The following is a 14973-nucleotide window of genomic DNA, read 5'->3' on the forward strand; positions in this document are numbered from 1 at the left end:
CAGCAAATTTCAGGTTGTGAAAGCACTTTGCATACATTGACTTATCAGTCATTACAATAACCTTGCAGGCAACAGGCAATTATTGCTATAACAACATCAGAGGTGTGTGAGTGGGGGGAGGGGTGCAGATGAGACAATAGTGGTTTGCCAAATGCAAAGGGTTCTTGACTCCAGTGGGATTTGAACCAGGGACCACCCGGTTCATGGCTTGCATATATATTCCCACTCAGCAGGCAATTTTGGTTCCGGAAAAACCTTTGAGGGAGCACCTGACTTCTATTGTTAATGTATCAGCGTAGGACACATTAGGAGAGATCAAGACTAGGCTGCTAAAATTCTAATGAATTTTCAGAGAAGGTGAGTGTTTTTTTTTTTTTTTTACCTTGTTTGTTTGTTTGTTTTGAGGGTTGGCAACGCCTTGCCCTTATTCCAAATCCTCAGATGTGAGTCAGAAATATCTAGGGAAGGTGATGAATGTGCTTGAGTCTCAATCTTCACTTACATCTTTTTCACGCAAGGGTGATGCTGCGCGAAACACCAAGCCGTCACGTTGCGTAACAACGTAAAACAACAGCAGTCACAAGACACCCTGCAATAGTTCCTAGAAAGCTCCAGAAACTGCTTTTTACACAATGCTATGCACTTTCAGTGAAACACTGATGATGATGATACAGAGGGTTTTGAACAGTGTTCTTTGGATTTTCAGGGATCTTGGCAGGCAGGCTATCTGGAAGATGAGTTAACCAATCTCTGCTATTACTAATCTTCCACTGCATTATGCCGCCCCTGGAGAGCATTGAGAGTATTCCAGAATCGGATGCATTGCCAGTTCACACAGGGCAATTATGAGGTCCAACAGTGCTCCAACAGTGCTCCATGTGAATATCACTGGTCCTGAGAGATCTGCATTGGCTCCCAGTACGTTTCCGAGCACAGTTCAAAGTGTTGGTGTTGACCTTTAAAGCCCTAAACGGCCTTGGTCCTGTATACCTGAAGGAGCGTCTCCACCCCCATCATTCAGCCCGGACACTGAGATCCAGCACCGAGGGCCTTCTGGCAGTTCCCTCACCGCGAGAAGCAAAGCTACAGGGAAACCAGACAGAGGGCCTTTTCGGTAGTGGCGCCCGCCCTGTGGAATGCCCTCCCATCAGGAGTTAGAGAGATAAACAACTACCTGTCATTTAGAAAATACCTGAAGGCAGTCCTGTTTAGGGAAGTTTTTAATTTGTGACTCTGTATTGTATTTTGGTATTTGTTGGAGGCCGCCCAGAGTGGCTGGGGAGACCCGGCCAGATGGGCGGGGTATAAATAAATTATTATTATTATTATTATTATTATTATTATTATTATTATTATTATTATTAATCTTTGGCTTGTGGGCCTAATTAGGCCCACCGTATCTCCCCAAGCTATTTTGGCCAAGCCATGTGCACCTGTCTTGCACCTAACATCACATACAATGCTATATGAGGTCAGGTGTGGGGCACACAGAAAGGGGGTTTGCAGACATCTCTGATCATCAGCTCCTGCAAAGGCTTGTGTGCACAGCATTTTGCAAGCACAATGATTAGTTGTTTGGCCTTCCATAGTGTAGTACCCAGTTCTTTGAAGCACTGACAACCAGCTGATTTTCAGGGCTTGCAAGACAAAGGTAGGCTCGTTCCTTATGTCCCCTGTCCGTCCGTCCCATGCCAAATTTGAATGAAGTCAGGTGAACTTTTTTGCAAGCACCATTGATCAACTGGTCATTGAGCTTTGCAAAACCCAGTGCACAGCACTATGAAAAACAGGTTACCTGATATCATTGTGACATCAGGGGATTGACAAGTGAGAAGCCCCACCTACATCTCGAACTTGGCCCAAGTGGAGGCAGGAAATGAGGATCCAGATAACCGCTTGATCGACTTCCCTAGCCCCCTAGAAAAGGCGTGAGGAAGAGGTTGTTGAACTCTCAGCATGGACGATGATCAAGAATGATGGGAGATGTAATCCAACAACATCAGGAGGGCTACAGTTTCCCCATCCCTTCTCTATAGGAGTTCCATGGAATAAAGGCAATGAGGAAAGAATGACCGGAAGATCAAAAATGTGACAATCACTACATCAGCCACATTAATTGTGAATGCCAACACTGAATCACTTGCAGACATTAAAGAATAGTTTCATAATATTGATTTGTGTATGTGTGTGTGTTTTAATGCTTTCAAATTGTTGGAGTGTAAAGCTTCTGTGGGCGAGTTATAGATGCACTGTGCATGATTGTTAACTTCATACCTGTCTGCTCCGTACTCTAAATAAGATTCAGTGATGGTGATTATTACCAAGTATTACCATCAGTGAACAAAACTTATTTTATGCCTCTTACACCAGCATAATTAGTCAGTTTAAATTTCTATACTTCCTTAAAGATTTGTAGATGCAAGCTAGATCTGTGCCAGTGGAGGTGGAAGAGGATCATTATAAATGACCCTGGTCCATAGGAACACACATCACTCTCCATTAGGCTCCTTGAAGGCAAGGTAAACGTCTATGCTTTTTGAGGGTTATTGAAATGCTGGATTAAGTTAAGGGGCTTTGCAAAAACAGAAGTTGCTAAAGAAATGCGTGGGGGAGATGATTATTGCTAACATGCCTTGTGTCTGGCATTTTGGAGAAGGAGATTATGCTAACTCTAGTACTGCTTTTACTGCATCCCCCATGATCTCTAGGTCTGTCTTTCCCAGACCACAAACCTTCCTAGGCCACATGGTTTCATAGATCTGCTCTTGCCTGGTTGAAATGCCTGGCGCTGGCTGCTGGTGGTATGTGGCCCCTGGAAGGTTGCCCATGGGAGAAAGTGACTCTTGGGGGCTGAAAAAAATGTTCTTTATCCATGCTCCATGCTACACCAACTCTCAAATGGTAGAGCTATTCCTTAACGGTACTACTACTTCCTGTTAAAGTCTCCCCTTGGACAGAAAGCAAACAAATATGTTAGGATTTTCTCCCCATCCTGCTGATTTCCTACATGCTGGGAGAGTGTTTCTTGGATGTCTGCACCCAGCCATTCAATTCCCACATCTGCATTCTGAGTTCAGGAAATGCTGCACCTCTTGATTCTGGTTGATTGCATAACCTGGTGCTTGGCTGCATATGGTAATCTGTAATTTGTCAGTGGGTTTGTGTAACTTGTAAGAAATGCAGTGGGGTTCCTTTTTTTCAAATCTTCATGCAGTGGAACCTTACAAAATGATGCAATTCAGAAGCCACAGATGCTCTTTTTGTGGTTCCTATTCTTCTTATTTCTCTTCTCTCCCCCCCCCCCGAACATTCAGATTTCACAATGACCACCCTCAGTGAAGCAAATGCTAAGTTTGCCATAGACTTTTACCTCCAAATGGTCCATGAGCACCCGTGCGAAAATGTCCTGTTTTCTCCTATGAATCTCACAGCGGCAGTTGGCCTGCTCCTCTATGCATCTGGTTGTGATACAGCAGCTCATTTGGAAAAGGTAGGTATCAAATTGCACTGCTGTATTATTATTTTCATGCTTAGTTTGACAAGTGTGTGTGCATGTGTTGTAAATAAACTCAATAAAAACGACAACAAATTGCACCGCTACAACCTTAGGAAGTCTATAGGAAGTCTTACATGTGCAACTTTAGCGCATTAATTGCCTTGTAAGTTGTACATCTTTTCCTTCCCAATATATATTATTACATTAAAAACAACAATCCACAACCTAACAATATCTGAAAAAGTGAATGAGTAGGTGCACCAGATTTCTAGTAGTAGTTATTCAGCAGTAGTAGCTATTTATTTCTTAATTGCCTTCCACAAATATTGCTCCAGGTCATATACACAATTTTTTTTAAAAAAATACATTTTAAAAGGGGCTGGACTGCATGGCCCTGGTGGTCACTTCCAACTCTACAATTTTATGATTCTATATATGCACAAGCAATTTCACCTTAGATTATGCACTAGAGGTACGTTTCCCAGCACTCTAAGCCAACTGTCAGCAACCTTGCACCCTCCAGATATTTTGGACTTCAACTCCCATCAGACCCCAGCCATGTTTTTGTCTTCCAAAACATCTGGAGAAAAACAGGCCAGGGAAGATTTCACAACAACAATAACATCCTCATCCTGTTTGTAATATTTGCCCATTATATTCAGTCTTTGGAGAGTAGCCATAGCCATAGCCATAGCTAAGTGGTAGAGTACATGCCTTGCACATAGAAAGTCTCTTGTTATATACCTAGCATCTCCATTTTAAAAGGATAAGGTGGAAGGTTAAAGTAAGAGGTCTGCTTGAGACCCTGGAGAACAACTGTCAGCCAGGGTAGACAACACTGGGATAGATGGACAATCTTGACTCAGAACAAGGCATCTTCCTACATTCCTAGTCTTGCTACATTCAAGTGTATTGTTGACGTGAATGAGCAATTGCATAATTCCAAGTAGAGCAAGTCAGCAACTGGTCTGAATACACATGAGACAACCCCACTAGTAAGCCAAGCTAGTTTGGACCTGTACTCTGCTTAGGAGAACCATATATGTTAATCACTCTGAGTTCTTATGAAACAGTATGCTTTACAGCTTCTACTGTTAGAAGATTAATTGAAATCCAAGGAAGAGGAGATCAAAATATTCGGCACAATGGGACAGACCTCCTGGATTGTACTGCTTCAGGCTGCAAGGTGGTGGGGATAGGGATATCAGTTAGAAAATGAAGATATTAGAAGAAAGATATAACTCTTTAATGGGGGAGGGATAGCCATAAAAAACACATTATATTGTTGTTTTGTTTAACGGCTTCATTGTCTAAAAGAACAACAACAAAGAATCTTATTATGAATGGTCTAAGCCAGGCTTGAAAAATGTGCAAGCCACTAAATCAAGGATAGCCAATATTGTTGAACTCCAACTTGCATCAGACCTAGTCAACATGGCCAATGGTCAGGGATGATGTGAGCTATAATATAACAACAGCTGTAGGACTGTATTGACTGTCCCCACACTGAGGGCTCAACCACACTTACTTTTCCTCCACACTTTCCATACATGGCCCATACCTTAAAGCTCCATCTGAGCGCCCCCACTTTTTTTTTTTTTTTTGCTCCAGAGCTTTTCCTGTGAATTCCCGCTCTTTACCACTGAATTGGAGCAAGCAGCAATACACAGAAAACCCAAATAGTTGTTTGCTCTGATTCAGCTTTAAAGAGCAGGTTTTCACAGGGAAAGCTCTGGAGCAGGCATAGGCAAACTCCGGCCCTCCAGATGTTTGCGACTACAATTCCCATCACCCCTAGGTAATGGGACAGGGTGGAGCTAGGACACAGACTTTGTGCCTGGAAAGAGTGAGGCAAAATACAGGTATATTTGTAGGTAAGCCTGAGCCACATACAAAACATCAGCCATATATAGGGTGTCATTGGGAATGGGGTGCGGGGGGGGGTCAATAAAGTTCCTAAGGAGCAAAAGCAGGGAGATTGACCTGTATCTCCTTGTAGCATGAGCCAATTCTTCCATAGTCTCAAAGAAAAGCACCCATGTGTATGTTTGTTTGGAAGAATCCTTATTTAGGGGAAAGAACAATATCTCCTCTGTAAAGATTTGGGTTCACATTTTATCTTTCCCACAATTAATAAAGTAATTAGTATTGTCTCAGTGTTTACTTTCATGACTGAAGTTTTCTTACAATTCCATTCCAGATACTTCACTGGGATGAACTTGAAGACTGTGGAGCTCCAGTATGGAGAAGATATTTCAGAACAAGAAGAAGCTATGGTCGCTTGGAAGACAGACTAAGAACTCCTTTATATTTTCGTACCTCTCCAACAGTGGTATTTCTTTATTTAACTTTCTTGTATTTTGCTTGTGGCCGTGGAGCCTCACACTGGCTGAATTAGACCAGTAGCTCAAAGTATTCAGTAGTTTGGGAAACAAGCAATGCATAGTCAATTGACTAACAATTATATAATTGTTTTGATGAACTTTTTGCTGCTGTTTGCTTTATTTTTGTGCTATCTTGCTAGATACAGTGATTGCAATGTTTATTGTTTTTAATGCTATTGTGATTATTGCGAGTCGCTTTGAGCTATACCGGTTGTTGGAAAAGCAGTATACAAATATTATATCAAATATAGGAGAGAAGGGAATGTTGCCAGTTTAGTTGGGGGTAAAATCACACGCAGCAGATGGTTAAGACTGGGGATACATCTGAGGAGCTGGGGAAGTGCAGACAGCCTACAGTCAGGAAAACTGAAGGCAATAGATGGAGAAAGAGATATTTAAAAGAAAAGTGGACACAGAAAAAGCAAAGGGCACAGGAGAAAGGGAACTGTGGCAAGAAGAGGTTGACCAGAGAAGGAAGTTCTCTACAACTTTACAACAAGATAAGGATGGGGATGTTCTGCTATGTGGAAAAGGAAAATGGAAAGATAGTGGTAGGAAAAGCTATGGTGCTGTTGAAATCTGTAAGTTGCAGGTTCACACATTTCTGAAGCTATTTATCTGATTTATGGAGGGCAGTGACAGGGGTTGGTCTAACATGCTCTTCTCCACTCTCTCTCAAACAATTCCAATTGTGTGTGTTGGGGTGGAGCATGCATTAATTAGAATGTGTCAAGGGATCTATTGAGAAGAGATTATTCTTATGAAGGGGAGAATGCATCAACTGCAATGCATCAACTGGCTCTGTGTTTTCTTGGGAAGGGCCTCTGCACACTGCTTAATAGTTTGTTTTGCCACACTACATTAAATGGACGGCGTTTGACATTCCACTGAACACAGCAGTTCATCGGTTTCATTTTAGGGCCTTCGCTCTCAAGATATTAAAGAGGGGTTGCGTCTAGGAGCAGCTCCACGTGGCAGTCCTACAGACAGCAGGCAGAGACCCGAATCTCCATGTTGTCCTCATCAAGAGGTAATGGACCTGAATTGGGAAATGTAAGCGAATTAGTTAAGCAGTAAGAGCTAGTGAGACTTGATATTGTGTGTAGCTTCTAACAGCGCAATCCTAGCATGTTTACACAGAAGTAGGGGTGGAAGGGTGTGTCAGTTTCAGTTCTCCCAGCTTCTCATTTTTCCAATCTTAAATTCAGTTCTCCACATTTCTGCAAAGTAAATAAATAAATGCATTTTATACATTAAAAAATGTTCATAAAAATTCTTCAACATTTTAGTGCAAATTTCTCCTAATAAACACATCTTTGCGTGCAGTTTTTTAAAGTTTTTTATTTATATTTTTCAAATTTATACATTTCATTAGTTTTACAATCAATTTAACATTTCCAAATTTTGACTTCCTTCCCCCTCTTTCTGCAGTTGCTTAAATTATTTTTTTAAATATCTTCTGCATATCCAGGTTCATTTAACTTGCTCATTTATTTATCTACTGTAAATATATACTCTTGTAAATTTGCAGGTTATTACATTAATCCTGCTAATGTTTTTATCTGTTTACAATCTGCTGTATTGTTTTAACATTCGTTTGGGAGCCGCCCAGAGTGGCTGGGGAAACTCAGCCAGATGGGCGGGGTACAAATAAATTATTATTATTATTATTATTATTACTACTACTACTACTACTACTACTACTACTACAATTTATCTGTAAATATTCAATAAACCATTTCCATTCTTTTATAAAAAGTTTGTTATCTTTGCATGCAGTTCTGACTGATACTGTATATGCATCTTTGCAAGCAATTTCTCCTATTACAATGCATTTATATGCTATATTCACCTATATGTTCATTTTTATGCACAATTTCCCCTAATATATGCATTTTTGTAAACAATCTTTAATTGGAGAAATGCACCACAAAATTCAAATAAGTGTGAATTTCAAAGGATGGCTATGAACCCACCAGATAGCCTTAAGCAAACCACTCTTTCCCATCAGCAATACAGAGTATACCCTTGCAAGGCTATTTTTACTTAATTTTTTTATAACTACTTATAACTTTCTGGTTTTATAGTTTTGTGGTTTTATTTTATGATTTTGATCATTTTTTGTAACCTGCCCTGCTTTCACAAAATGGTCCCAGGGCAGGTTACAAAAATATCACAATTATAAAAAGCACAAATGATCAAAATCATAAAATAAGATCACATAACTACATTTAGGGCTCAGTCACATGTGCAATTAATCACGTGATGAACACACAGAGCTCAGATGTTTAGATGTATGATATAATGACATTAGTTTTGTTCCTTGAAGGTGCCTGATTATGAGTGTGAGAAACCCGCAGCAGTCCATACTGCTTTCCACAGAATCCTTGCAGAACTCAATAAGCCCAGCACCAACTATGAGCTGAGCTTCGCCAACCGGCTCTATGGAGACCAGTCCATTGCTTTCCTTCAGGTAATTTCTGAATGGCTCATTATGCGGTCCAACTTTCAAAGAGTAGCGTCGTATCTCCAAAACTGTTTGTTACAAATGCTTTAGCTGGTTTGCTAAACCTGGATAAATTGGTAATGCTTCTTGTTAGCTGCTTAATTCTAGACACACAGAGAGAGAACTTTCAGTAATGTGTTAAATAATTATTCCTGTTTTCATACAGAAATTCCTGTACTGTGCTCTGAAACTGTACTTGACCGAGGTGTATGGAGCTGACATTCACAATGCCCCAGAAGAAGTCCGGAGGCTGATAAACCTTTGGGTTGAAGTCCAGACACATGGTATTATTATGAAGGGGCTTTTTTTGGGGGGGGGAGGAGTAAGCTGTAAGCCCGCAAGACCCTTCTCATTCCTGGATCCAGCAAGTGCTAACATCTAAGCAAGGATTCAAACTCGTGGAATAGCTAGACTAGCTTCCTGGTGAAGTAATAGCCAAAGTATGGACTGCTAAAATAACAAAGGAAGTGACTCTGTGCCAGACAGCAAATGGGTGTTAGAAAGACAAAGGCCAGAGTTGAGAGGGGAGTTATGTTAGCTAGAAGTTAGAAGCAGGTGGCTGGGAAGCCACAGAGACAGAGACATGCCTGATTTCTGTTTTAATCCAAGACTGCTACTATGAGGGAAGTAAGGCCCCCTTGAGGTGTCAATGCTATCAACCCCTCCATCACAGGCTCAGGTTGTGTGTGTGTGGGTGTGTGTGTATGTGTATATATATATATGTGTGTGTATGTATGTAAATAAACCATAGATCATAAAGGCACCACAGTCTCCGCTGTCCCTCATTCTGAGAAAACTCGAACCCTGGATAAGTGCCTGGAACCCATGGAATCTTGCACCATTCGGACACTGGGGTGGCATGCAATAGTATGAATAGCTTGTGATCTGATGCCATCTATTTGAAGCTAAGTGTATTAGTACACACTACTATTAATGTAGCAGCAACCATTTTCTTAGTTAGTATACTTCGTATATTAGCAATAAAAAGAAATTCAAGTTTGCAGGTTTTATTTCCCTTAAGCAAATAAATGATTGTCTCTTCCTGAAGACATTAATATTTCCGCAATCCCATTGGTATATGGCTGGGCATGATGTCTTTTCCAGACTGAAACCTTCTTTTAATTATTAATGGGTCCATATGCCTAAAGATCCAGAAGCCTTCTCGTATGTAATATTTATGCAGCACCATCAATGTGCAGGACACTTTACAGGGTGATGTAAGAAAATAGATATGTCCTTGCCTCAAAGAGGTCACAGTGCAAGGTCACATCCATATTCGACTAAATGGTTGTGCCGGCAGAAGCCAGCACAATGTTTCCTGTGATGCAATAGGACTTTCCCCCTCTCCCCCTGCCATGTGCCCTTGTGCCCTTTCCAAATCTCCTTTAAATCTGCAATATGCTTAAATGTATGGTATGGATGTGATCCCAATGTAAACATCTGTGAAGGAGACAACAGACAAGGGTGACTCACCCTTGGTAACGATGGATGAATGTGAGTCTTCCTTCCTGTACTACAAATAAACTACAGAAGGCCTTACCCCCAATGTTGTTTTAAAGGTAAAATCCAGGATCTTCTCCCGAAGAACAGCTTTGATTGTCTTGCTCAACTTCTGCACGTGAACGCTCTCTACTTTAAAGGGCAATGGGATGTGAAATTTGACAAAGAACTCACCAAAGTAGATAGATTCTACTTGACTGAGGTAGGTTCCAGAAATATACCCATTCCGGAAATATACCTAGAGCTTTGTATTTCCTTATGCTCTAAATGTTTTCAGAGCAAGAAGAGGACTCTAAGAAATTGTGTCTATGTGGCACAATTGCTGGTTTCAGGTACGTTTCAAAGGTTACTCAAGCTCTGCTGGAACAACGGGATCTTTATGAACTACACAGGAATAATGGAACTTAAAGTGCTCAACCTGGTTTCAAAGAAGATTCAACCACCACTTTCTTTGTTGATCATATGAGTTGGGAAGGAGAATATAAAACTGGTTCTATATTGTTTTCTGGGATTTTCTAGCGCTGCAGAATTCTCTTGTTTTTAAATAAGAGAACAAGTGAACAAAGGAGGGTGCAAGAACTTTAAAATTTCCTTGTTTCTAGACAAACTCACAAGCAGACCTTGGTGGTGAAGGCTACAGTGTATTAACCACCCTTGCCCGCCATTTTAGAAAGTGCCTGTGTCATCTCCTAAGCTGCACTCGAGAGCCAGTGTGGTGTGGTGGTTAAGAGCGGTAGACTCGTAATCTAGGAAGCCGGGTTCGTGTCTCTGCTCTTCCACATGCAGCTGCTGGGTGACCTTGGGCTGGTCACACTTCTCTGAAGTCTCTCAGACCCACTCACCTCACAGAGTGTTTGTTGTGGGGGAGGAAGGGAAAGGAGAATGTTAGCCGCTTTGAGACTCCTTCGGGTAGTGATAAAGCAAGATATCAAATCCAAACTCCTCCTCCTCCTCCTCTTCTTCTTCTTCAGTTTTTATTACCAACAACTCCCTTTTGTGTGACCCTTTTTCTCTATACGGCTCTTGTAAACTTCTTGTTGGTTGCACAACATCTGTGTGGCCTTTTCTTAATAACAGTCGGCCTCTGTTCTTTATCTCTAGTACAGGGGTAGCCAACATGGCGCCTTCCAGATTCTGTTTGATTCTCAACTCCCAGTGACCTCAGATAGTCAGGGATAATAGGAGTTGTAGTCCACAACATCTAGAGGGGAACACTGGTTCTATTCAACATTACTCAAATCTCCATTGCTTCTGAACATGAGGTTTACATGTTTAGTTATGATGGCTAAAAGCCACAGGTAGACCTATCTTCCATGATATTGGTCCACTTCTTTTAAAACACCATATAAAATAGTGACTGTCCTATCATTGTGTGACAATGATGTCTGTGAATTTAGTAATGTGGTATATGAATAAATATTTAAGAAATTTCTCCTGATCCTACTGATAATCAACTTAATTGGATGGGTCTATGTTCTAGAAGAGTGGTTCCTGAACTTTTTCTCCCACAGACCACTTGAAAATTGCAGAGGGTCTTGGTGGGCCACTTATTGATTTTTCTGTCTGTTGTATCTATTGCATTGGTCTGTGCTCAGTGCTGTGCAATTTTAATTGTATTTTTACAGATATTATGCAGACCACCTGAATGAAGCTTGTGGGCCACTGGTGGTCTATGAGCCACAATTTGGGAACCCCTGTTCTAGAATTTTATAATAGAGAGGGAATGTATTCATTATGACCATACAAGTCATCATTTAAAAACATTTCACTTGTTGTTTCCCCCCACCCCACTAAACTAAGAACGAAAACATGCATATTGTTGCTTGTGATTATAGGTTATTATGTGACTGGTGTTTTGAAATTTTCATGGGTGCCCATGATTTGAATTTGTCAGCATATTGAGCCAAACAGGTGTTTTGAAACTCTAAAAGGATTTTAGATGTGTCTGAATTGATTAGCTTGAATATGTCGTTTCAGAGTTTTCTGCAGATCCGTTACTGACAAAAACAAAACTAATCCACAGAGCACAAAGATGAGTTGGCTTTCTGTTTTCCTTCATATTTCTCGCAGGACGTCTGCACAAATGTGCAGCTGATGTACCGGAAGGGCCAGTATAATATCGGCACAATTGAGGGATGTGATGTGCAGGTGCTTGAGATTCCCTACAGAAACAATGAGCTGAGTTTGTTCATATTGCTGCCCAGAGACTGTGACCCCGAATCTCTTCAACAGGTAACATTCTGATGATTCTCCCCTCTTCTCATAGGACTAATATCTCCTTTGCAAACAGGTTCTGAAACTGAAGTTGCTTGTAGTGCTGACAAAACCAAAAAGCAAAGCCCCTCATTTTTGTGCCAGGTTTGGCAATCCAGAGGATTCCTATTGCTTGCCAGCTGTAGGATTTGTTGTCTTCCCCTGTTGTTGTCCACACCTGAAGAGGGCTCTGGGGCCTGAGCACACACATTCATTGTAGCTCACTAAGCCAGTTCACAGTTTATGGTTCATCTTTGAGAGTTAGGAACATAGTTTGGCATCAGTGAAGTGCTTCCACTAGTGCAAGGACTTTGGACTGCACAAAGGAGGAGAGGGAGGAGAAGTTAAGTTGCAGAAACAGAAGTCCTTGCACTAGCAGAAGCACTTCATTGGACCTCACCCATGTAAAATTGCCTTCAACTAGGCCAGGTGAATATTCCAGCATTGCCTACTCTGGTGTAGCAGTGTTTCAAATGCATCATATACTATACTGGAGATGCCAACGATTGAACTTGAGAGCTTCTACACTCAAAGGGCAAGCTCTGTCACTGAGCTGTGGTCACTGAGTTCCTGTTACACATTTCCTACACTACCAACTGCAGTCAGTGTGAACCCTCCCAAGTTAGCTGCTGCTCAGTTATCAAATTCTTTTACTTTTGCCACCCTATGACTGAGGTACCCCTGGTGTGCCACCCCTGATCCCAACTCCAATACACAGTCTCTCTTCTGGACCAATTTTTGCTGTGGTCTGAGGTAAATGGACAGAGCACAACCAGGAAATCGCAAACTGGTCCCACCAACTTTGAGACTCTAGAAATGTCACAAGGCACCATTTGACTGTTTATAAATTTTACCCTTGTATGAGCAGCCCCCGCCTGGGTGATGTCATGCCATGTTACAAATTGTGCATGCACTGAATCTCAAATGTCAGTATGACATTTCTGAAACAATATTTAGAGGTACGATGTGCTAGGAAAATATTCTTGTGTCAATGTTTGTTGCCAAATTTATGTCATGCGGTTATTTCCTATCAAAAAGCTCATTTTTACAATGATTTCTGAATCTGGTTTCTTCTATTGGTCAGTGTATCAATCACTTCACTGTCATTTGTTTGTACCTCCAGCTGGAAGACGGACTTAGCTACGACCAACTGCTCAACTGGTCCTGCATTCTGAAGCCAGAAGAAGTTGAAGTGGTTATCCCTAAGTTCAGAGTAGAAAAGAGCGTCGAAGTTAATGCATACCTAGACCTGTCACCTCTGACTGATCCCGAGAAAGCAGATTTATCCAGCGCAACCACAACAGAAGGTGTGGCTCTGACTCAGCTTGTCCACGATACTTTTATCGAGATTGACGAGGAGGGCGGTGAAGAAGCAGAGGCCCCCATTTGCCCAGGGGATAGGCGTCCACGTCAGGAACCAAAGGCATTTCTGGCGAACCACCCTTTCTTGTATTTTGTCCTGCACAAAGGCACCCAAAGCCTTATTGCCCTTGGCAAATTTGCTAGACCAGAATAAGTAGCACTCTAGTGGCTGGAAATAAAACTGAGATAAGCATAACACAGCTACAGTACAGTGAGAGGTAGACAACATGAGACATTTGGTGCCAGGAATTTCTTTTATAGCTGTTGTGTATTGATTCAAGGGTTATCATATCTGTATTGCTATTGTCTGTATTCACATTAGGGGAAAGTAACTGCCTTCCTGTTCCAGAAGGAATAGCTACCATTGGTTCATTCAAGTTGCTGAATTTGGATCCTCAGTCTTATTGGTTCCCACCAAAAGGCAGCTTTGCGATTGCTTGAGATTGTTCCCTCCAAAATGTATCCTTTCTAGCCAGTCTTTCTGTCCTCAGTTCCCAAGTCTTGTTTGTCTGAATAAAGAGTGTTACATGAAGAAGCTGTCTCCTGCCTGCAATGTTAGAGCTGAAATCACTTGCTGAATCACGATCCCCACGTTACAACAATAACAGTGCTTGAAACCTAGCAGAGTTTAATCCAGAATAAAACATCTAAATCCTAAATCTCCTTCTCCCCCCCCAGCCCTTAACCCTTTTTATATGCTAATATTTACATAAAAAGGTAAAGGTAAAGGGACCCCTGATCACTAGGTCCAGTCGTGTCAGACTCTGGGATTGCAGCGCTCTGCTGGCAAAAAGCTCTTGGAAACTGCTGGAAGTTTTGCTAATCTTTTAGGGTGACCTTTGTCAGCTAGATTAGAATTGTTGCTTGTGCAAGACTTTTCTCATAAATCCCCCCCCTACCCAAAAGAAGCATTGTCACTGTGTTCAGTGCGAGTGACATTTTTTCTGTACCCCTGATTCTTAATAAAAGCAAGCATTCAAATAAAACATAGTTGTCTTTTTGTCTTCAAAGATGTATGTTTCACTCAGTCAAACATGCTGATGCCTATCAAGGAAGACCAGCCACGCTTTTCTTTTTTTCTTCTGGTCCTTAGGCAAATCTTTGGTTTTCCCCAAACCTGCTGAGTCCTGGGAGATCTGTCTCCTGCCTTGCAGGTCATTCCCACCTGGCTTGGGAGGGTGGGGTCTTGGTTGACTCCAGCTACAAAAACTGACTCTTGGGCTGGTGTGTTGTTTAGGGGTTTTTGTTGCAGGAGGTTGTTGCTGATCTTGATTTGTTGTACCTTTATTTTAGATCTTATAATTTATGTGCAACGTGTTCGATTTGGTTGCGTATTCTTCGATGTTTTACTGATTGTTTATGACTACTTTTGTCATGCTGTAATTATGTATTTTCTCATGTTATAAGCTGCCTTGAGCATGATTTGAAGTACAGAAAGACGGCATACAAATAAAAATGATGTATTATGCATG

The 14973-nt window shown here is 41.4% G+C and overlaps 1 protein-coding gene across 1 annotated transcript; it reads left to right on the forward strand.

Annotated features, from left to right (window-relative positions):
• The first annotated feature begins 7840 nt into the window (after positions 1-7840).
• LOC117049724 (serpin B3-like) lies at positions 7841-13755 on the forward strand. Its single transcript, XM_033154584.1, has 6 exons — positions 7841-7900; positions 8210-8353; positions 8553-8670; positions 9946-10088; positions 11957-12118; positions 13263-13755. The coding sequence occupies exons 1-6, from the start codon at positions 7841-7843 to the stop codon at positions 13653-13655; spliced, it is 1020 nt and encodes a 339-aa protein (XP_033010475.1). The 3' UTR covers positions 13656-13755.
• Positions 13756-14973: the final 1218 nt, after the last annotated feature.

The sequence above is a fragment of the Lacerta agilis genome, chromosome 7 (assembly GCF_009819535.1).
Source record: "Lacerta agilis isolate rLacAgi1 chromosome 7, rLacAgi1.pri, whole genome shotgun sequence".
Lineage (NCBI taxonomy): Eukaryota > Metazoa > Chordata > Lepidosauria > Squamata > Lacertidae > Lacerta > Lacerta agilis.

Bases quoted from the DNA above. Each gene is read 5' to 3' on its own strand.
- LOC117049724 (XM_033154584.1), top strand. From the start codon at position 7,841: ATGGCTATGAACCCACCAGATAGCCTTAAGCAAACCACTCTTTCCCAT. The intron at 8,354-8,552 runs GTAATTTCTGAA...GTTTTCATACAG, and splicing joins AGTCCATTGCTTTCCTTCAG to AAATTCCTGTACTGTGCTCT. The intron at 10,089-11,956 runs GTAGGTTCCAGA...TATTTCTCGCAG, and splicing joins ATAGATTCTACTTGACTGAG to GACGTCTGCACAAATGTGCA.